This window comes from Notolabrus celidotus, chromosome 1, assembly GCF_009762535.1.
Source record: "Notolabrus celidotus isolate fNotCel1 chromosome 1, fNotCel1.pri, whole genome shotgun sequence".
NCBI classification, from domain to species: domain Eukaryota; kingdom Metazoa; phylum Chordata; class Actinopteri; order Labriformes; family Labridae; genus Notolabrus; species Notolabrus celidotus.
Genome location: NC_048272.1, coordinates 3,365,276 through 3,373,055, shown reverse-complemented (window position 1 = coordinate 3,373,055; position 7,780 = coordinate 3,365,276). Strand labels below are relative to the sequence as shown.

Below are 7,780 nucleotides of genomic sequence, written 5' to 3'. Positions count from 1 at the left end.
ATTAACATAGGTTATAGGATATTATACATTAAATTAGTCGATATAAAAACAGATTCAGTAGATTGTCCACAGCGGTTGACTGTCATTACCAAACATCCTCATGTCTCCAGAGAAGGTGTGCTGAGTATAATGCGAGTAATGTCTGGCCTCCCATTTAAACACATTAAAAACAGCTTTATTCCTCTGCTCTGTGTGACTGAGCTGCCTGCTGATGTAGACAGCTGAGAGGAATCTGTTTCATTAAATGACACACGATAGCTATATCCTTAATGCTGTCTACTTCAATCCAAGGTGCTTTTGTTTAGATAATCACATTACAATTATTACACTTACAGACATTTATTGAAGTGCTTTAGATGGGGAGAGATGTCTCAGCAGAATGAGTGTCTGAAGGGGAAAATAACAGTTAAATAACTCATTTAACAGTATTTATGGTGCACTTAAAACTAATGCAAGGTTGTGAAAACATTGCAGTATCTCTGCCTTACCAAACCATACCTCTGTTTCACCTGTTGATGTAAAGCATGTCTGCTGAGGGTATATCTCATCTTTTCTGTGTGTGTATTAACTTTGACCAGGTGATGCAGGTTGTTCGTGAGCAGATCACCAGGGCTCTGGCCATGAAGCCGTCATCTTTAGACCAGTTGAAGAATAAACTGCGAGGACTCAACTATTCTGAGATCCTGCGTCTGCGGCAGTCAGAGAGAATGAGCCAGGATGACTTCCAGTCTCCACCCATCATGTCAGTCAAACTACAGAACCTCTTTTGTACCCTTATAGTTTGAATCTGTTCATATCTGCAGTAGTTCCTTATTATCTGTCTTTACAGACTTGGCAACTTCAGACTAGTCTTAATCATTTTTCTTACTTTTGTTGCATCTTAATTCAGTTCAAATCCAAACCTGCTCAGTCCCTAAGATAATAAATGTTATAGCTTTGTTCACATTTGTATGCATAAGTGTTGCTTCATGCTGTGTTTGTGCTGCAGTGAGCTGCGGGAGAGAATTCAGCCTGAGATCTTAGAGCTCATCAAGCAACAGCGACTGAACCGGCTGTGTGAGGGGAGCTGTTTCCGTAAACTGGGGAACCGCCGCAGGCAAGGTACATGCAGTATCAACACAATCACTTTGCTTTTTTACTTCTGAGGGAGTGCACACTGGTGGTGTTGATTATCAGCTGAGCACTGTGTTCCCTGCCTCCTCCTTTGCAGAGAAGTTTTGGTTCTGCAGACTCTCGCTGAATCACAAAGTGCTGCACTATGGGGATCTTGATGAGTCACCTCAGGGTGAAGTACCTTTTGAGCTCCTAAGTGACAAGAGTAAGAAACCTTTAAATCTTTACTTCACCAAGTGGCTCTATCTCCTAGATAATAACTTTTTATTTCACTTTCAGACAGCACACATGATGACACATTCACTGGCAGTTCACACTGTATCTGTCAGTAGGCTGACCTGGAATGTATCTAAATTATTAAGGTGTGGGTTTTGTATTCCTCCTAGTTCCTGTTTCTGATATAAAGTCTGTGGTGACCGGGAAAGACTGTCCTCATATGAAAGAAAAAAGTGCTCTGAAACAAAACAAGGTAACATCTTAATTCATTTTTATTGTCATTCTATTCACATGCCTTTACTTTTCATTCTTTTCTGTCACTTGTTCAAGGAACACTTTTATATTTCCTGTTTGTTTCCCTCAGGAGGTGCTGGAGTTAGCCTTTTCTGTCCTCTATGATCCAGACGAAACTCTCAATTTTGTGGCACCAAACAAATATGAGGTAAGCAAGGCGAAAGACTTTGAAAAGAAACACAGGATCATTTCATTATTTACGTGTGAAGTATGAGCTACTGGAAAAAGTTGTCTTGTACCGACACCCAAAGAGAGTTTTCAACCAACTCTGCCATTGTTATTACCAAAGTGAGACTTAAGCATCTTTCAGCTTTTCAGTGGTGCTTATCAATTTGTTATTTTATTATTTATTCAACAAAAAAACGTTTGAACCACAGTACATCACCTGTGCATCCCCAATAACAGTTAGCAACTAACTAATGTTTAAATATTTTACTTACTTGAACTTAACTCGTCCATGCATTTATCTTCAGCAGACTAGACTACTGTAACGGGGTCTTTACTGGACTCCCTAAAAAGTCCATCAGACGCTGCAGCTCATACAGAATGCTGCTGCTCGAGTCCTAACAAGGACCAAAAAAGTAGACCACATCACTCCAGTTCTTAGATCTCTACACTGGCTTCTGCTGTCAGAGAATAGACTTTAAAATCCTGCTGATGGTTTATAAAGTACTGAATGGTTTAGGCCCAAAATACATTGCTGATCTGCTGCTACTGTATGAACCACCTAGACCTCTGAGGTGATCAGGTACTGGTCTGCTTTCAGTCCCTAGAGTCAGAATGAAACATGGTGAAGCAGCGTTTAGTCATTATGCACCACATATCTGGAACACACTCCCTGAAGCTGCAGGTCTGCTCCATCTCTCACCTCTTTTAAATCAAAGATTAAGACTTTTTATTTGCCACTGCCTTCCTATCTTAGTCATTTTAACTAACTTTAAATTAAAATTTGAATGTAATTTTTTAATATATTCTAATTTTCCTCTTCTTTTCTGTTTTATATTTGTCATTTTAATTATACTCTTTTATGCTTGTCTGAATGTTTCCAATGCTTTAATGTTTTAATGTAAAGCACATTGAGATGCCCTCAAATAAAGCTGCCTTGCCTTGCCTAACTGTTACCATTTATCTTGGTGGCGTTTGCCAATTAATCTTGCAATTTACCCAAAATTTGCTAAGACCTATTGATCTGCAACTGTGTTGATTAACTGCCAAACAGACACAGGAAGCGCAGTATGCCAAAAAAATATGCTGGCTCCCATCTGCAGTAATCCTTCAACATCTTGTTTTTTTCTATAACAGAACTCAAGCTCAGTTGAAAATCAGCTCTAATCAAACAATTTAAACAAATGACAAAATTTGCTTCACACTTCACACTTGATAAAAGTCAATCAGCCTTTAGATTTTCTGGCTTACTTTAATGGCTCAAAAAGTAAAGATAGGAACTCCATTAAAAAAATGAGCATTTAAATGTTAGTTTCTTCTCTTTTCTGAACAGACAGAGATTGCATTTTTACCTTTACCAATCTGCATCATGATGTTGATTTGGAGTTCTATGTCCTCTTGATTACAAATGAATGACATCTTTTTATTTTCAGGTCCATGCCATGCCACTAAAGCTAACCAGAGTAATGCCCCTGTATGACTTATTATTACAGTCAAACAGATGGGACTTAATGAACCAAGAAATTATGACATTTACAATATCTGGTGGGGGAATTTTACTTCACTTTTGTCCCAGCATACAATCTCCTCTCCGGTTGCTAACTGGTCACTGGCTACACCAGAATGTCCAAAAAGTGGACCGTGGGTCTAATAGGCATTATAGACAAAGCTGATTCATGCTTTCTGTTAATGTTCTTGTTTCTTACTTTTTCACTTGAACTCTAGTGTCACACATTGGCGCTGCCCTAGTGGCAAAATACACCAATGCTGCTCTAAGTTATTTTTTTGTGTTTGCTATCACCAAAATAAAGATACTCAAGCCTCTTTTTATGGTAGAATCTCTGACACACCATAATGAACCTCACATTTTCAGTCTTATGCATTCACCTGAGCGTGTGTTTTTTTTTTTCGAGCAGTACTGCATCTGGACCGAGGGCTGTGTGCACTGCTGGGTAGAGAGATGGGCAGTGACCTGACACGCAGTGACCTAGATACTCTCATCAGCATGGAGATGAAGCTCCGCCTCCTCGACCTTGAGAACATCACAATTCCAGAAGCCCCGCCCCCTGTGCCCAAGGAGCCTAGCTCGTACAACTTCACCTACAACTACAGTTGAGATGTGCGCCTGAGCATGTGAGTGAGTGTTTGTTGGGCTCAGCATGTGTGTGAGTTTTGTCAAGAATGAGTTTTCCCGACCTTTTGATGAATTCAGCTGCAGATGTATTTTTTATCTCCACTTCATTTCAGATCCCTGGAGGTTTCTCTATGTCCGTGTTTGTGATTCTCTTTAGTTTGTCAGATGTGTTTATAGCTCCACAGGGAGTTCAGAGGTCAGGGTCCACTACAGAGTTGCTTTCCTGGAGCTGGTAGAAATTCAGTGAGTGAATTCAGCAGTCTCCAGGCAACAATGATTTGTATTCCTCATTCTTTGCTATTTAAAGATATAGAGCTGCCTTTAACGATGAGGGATACTGTGCCTGAAGGTGGAAACAGATGCAAGCCTGCTAGTTTTTACTCAAGAACATTTCAGACAAATTGCAATCAAATTGCTCAGTCTGGTCCCCATGGCAAGATATGTCAAGGTAGCTACTGCTTTAGTTCTGATGCTTTGTTTACTTCTATTACATCTTGGTACAGTGAAATGTTACACAGAAAGATGTACTCACATACCACCTCCCTCAATGCCACTCCTCAAAAAGGATTTTTGATGTCACAGGAGGTTAAATGTGATGTTTCTGGTTAAAGGGAAATGCACCTTATTAACACAAGTTAAGATATCTGATCAACAGTTCAGTATTTGAGGATGCAGAGAAAAGAGAGCCAGAGGCTTGATTTAACAATGTTGGTTATTAGTCCCTATTTTTCATTATGATCTAGTTAGTTTTATCACGCCTATCACACTTTGCCTCAGGTTTCGACAAATAGAATTGCAATGAACAATAATCCAAGCTTTATTTCCCAGTGATTGGTTGATTTGTAGTAGTGAACGTTACCATCACATTTTCTTAGAGCTCCAAGGAACACTTAAAGCTCCTGTGAGAGACTATCAGTTTGTGTCAATTTTGGCCCGTCCATGGACGAAGCAGTACCTCATGACTCCTTAGATGATTTTGTCCTGACCATGCATAATAGTTTTTTTCCAACAAAGAAAACATCCTGCTTCCTCAAGACAGACAAACGTATCTTCCACTTGTAATCTTTGCTGTGGGAATTTAGAAAATAAGCTGCTTCAGCAACTTCCTTTGATCACCCTGTCTGACACCAACAAATCCCCACCTGCAGAGTTTCAGGCATTCAAAATTAAAGTACAGAAATAACCAGTTTTGTCACTGATGGCCTATTTGCTTAAGTAGGTTGTTGAGAGGCTTAAGTATTAATTTCAGTCTCTATGAAACCAGTAAAATATTCTAACAGGGACTTTAGAGACTGTTTTTGTCATATAATGGCTTCAAAACCCAAGAAAGTTAGACTGATGTTATGCAAGAAAGCAGTAAACATTCTTATTGAAAGCTATCACACCAGATGTTTTTTGTTGTCATATTTAAAAGCGACTTTTAAAACATTTTTGCGAATCCATTTTCTGTTATTCCATTATTTATGAGACTTGTTATTATTAGAGAATATGTTGCCCTTACATACTGCGAGGGTCTGAGAGAGTCTTTGTTGTTTGCATGTCTGAGAGCACAGATTTTGACAGTTGTGTATGATGTATGTTGGCACATGGCAAGAAAACAAATATAAGCTTGATGCTCATGACAGTCAGGGCCAAAAGCTTTAACATGCAGCACATTAAAGAACATGAATGATAGAACCTTTTATTGATGACCCATAGTCACTCCATGCCTTATCGGTCATACACTCATTTTATATTTCTCATAACGTTAGGATTAACAAGCAGTATTTGAATTTGTGTTGAATAATGTCATGGTTTTAGCAGAAATAAGGAAGCTTTTACATGTTTAATGATGTCAGTATGAAGAAGCTTCTTAGCTGAGTATAAACTCAGGACCCTGATATTAATGCTTAATACCACAGTAGCATTGTTAGATGTATGTATAATATATATTTATATACATATCTCAAATAGTTTACAATCAATGAAGTAAAAAAACAAAAAACGTGTTATAAAGCATTTATTACATATGTATATGAACCTTACACTGTGACTCGTACAGCAAGATTTAAACTTCAAGTGTATTTCAGGGTTAATAAAACATTATGTGTATGATAACTATAGAGATTAATTTACAGTTCAGACACCTGTCATAAATGTATTGCAGAAGAAGTTAAACTTAGTTTATAAAAAATTAATGAACACTTAAAATATCCTTGTATCTGCTACAGCTATGTTATAATGTGTTGTAAACTATTTATTTGTTGTTTAAGTACTGCTTGTCAATTCTTATTTGGGTTCTGGTTGACTATAGTCACAGAATAGTGTTTTTTTTTGGTATCAGACATTTTCTCCAACAACCTTACCATACATTCCAGGAGTGTTTGATGCAGGAGTTTTAAAGCTTAATTTTGGACTCTTTTTTTTAAATCACACTGCATATACTAAAGAGTTTCTGAGTTAGTAATGGTCTGTTATGTAAATGTGGCAGCCCACCCCTCAAACAAAAGGAGCAGGTTCAGCTGAGGGACTCAGTTCTGCTCATCTATAATACGAGTGTACAGTACTGTGTGCTATGTAAGCAAAGGTAAAAATGACAGAACTATTGCTTGATGTCAGTTTCTAATTCATAGTGTCATGATATTTTCATTCCATTTAATATCCTGTCAACTTATTTGAAAATCATAATATTCATTTGTTCTTGCAGAGTAGAATTATATTTTTGTAAAAGACTGTATAATCCTATCAGCTGTGAAGACAAAAGGTACCAAGCTATCATTTTTACTTTATGTCACTCTTTGCAGCATATTTAACATGCATATAACTGTGCAAGGACAATTCACACACACACACACACACTCACACACAAAAGATAGTCATTGGTATTCATACTGTTTAAAGTCACAGCCACATTTTCATATCACATGCATCCCATGTTGTTGGGGTTGACACATACTCCAGCACCTAATGATGTCAGTGTCAATGTATATAATACTGCTAATGGGAATGATGAAAATGCTCCCTATCTGAATTATTGTTGATGCTTTTTGTGAAAAAGATTTTTCTTTTTTCCACAAGTGTTTTTTTTTGTTGTTGATGTAGTTGGTTTCAAATGTTCCCTGTGGAGTTTAATGTCTATTTGGACTTGTTTTTCTGAGAGTTGATCCTTCCTCTGCTCCACTGAGCTGGCAGCATTTCATCACAGTCTTTATACACAAAAATTACCCAACTGTGCCATAATGACACTCTGCCAGGATGCCACCTTTGTATTTATTTGCAGAAGTTTTGGCAAGCAAAAAAGGCCATATATGTAAACAAACAGTGTGAGCTTAATAAAACACACACATATGACACCGTCCTGCTGGCTCTGCCAATTACACACACTGGGCTTTTGTGTCTGTTACGCCTCTGATACTTCCCTTTGCTGCTGGCTCAACAACAAAACCACTTTGCCCCAACACCCTGCGTCCGTACCTTTCCACAGCAGGGGAGGCGTAACAGTCTTGTCTTGCACAGACTGTGTAAATGTGGCTCATGAGATGCAGCAATGCACCGGAAAGTACAAGCACATAGACTTGATCTAAATGAAACAATACTAAATAACAGATGTTTTTCTGATGTTTTTTACAAGTAAAAACACTCAACATGCTTTTTGAACCTCAAGGGTAGGCTATACATAGTGCATTTAAATGCGTAACACTGAATATAAACATAAGTTGTCTGTTCACAGGAGGAACTCCACAGGGTACCTTTGACTGCCTAAAGGGTTATTTTATATCCTTGTAGCTGCTCCCAGAAAACCACAGCTGCAGTTAAAATGTATTAATACCACAGTGAGTGAAGGATTGTTGCATTGGATGTACTAACAGTATGACTTGA

At 38.1% G+C, this 7,780-nt stretch overlaps 1 protein-coding gene across 1 annotated transcript; it reads left to right on the top strand.

Annotated features, from left to right (window-relative positions):
- Positions 1-572: 572 nt before the first annotated feature.
- LOC117811815 (engulfment and cell motility protein 2-like) lies at positions 573-4,287 on the top strand. The gene is given in 7 exon segments (XM_034682293.1): positions 573-742; positions 989-1,101; positions 1,211-1,318; positions 1,500-1,582; positions 1,694-1,771; positions 3,705-3,717; positions 3,720-4,287. Coding segments are annotated over 7 exon segments (741 nt in total). The 5' UTR covers positions 573-581; the 3' UTR covers positions 3,905-4,287.
- The last annotated feature ends 3,493 nt before the right edge of the window (positions 4,288-7,780 follow it).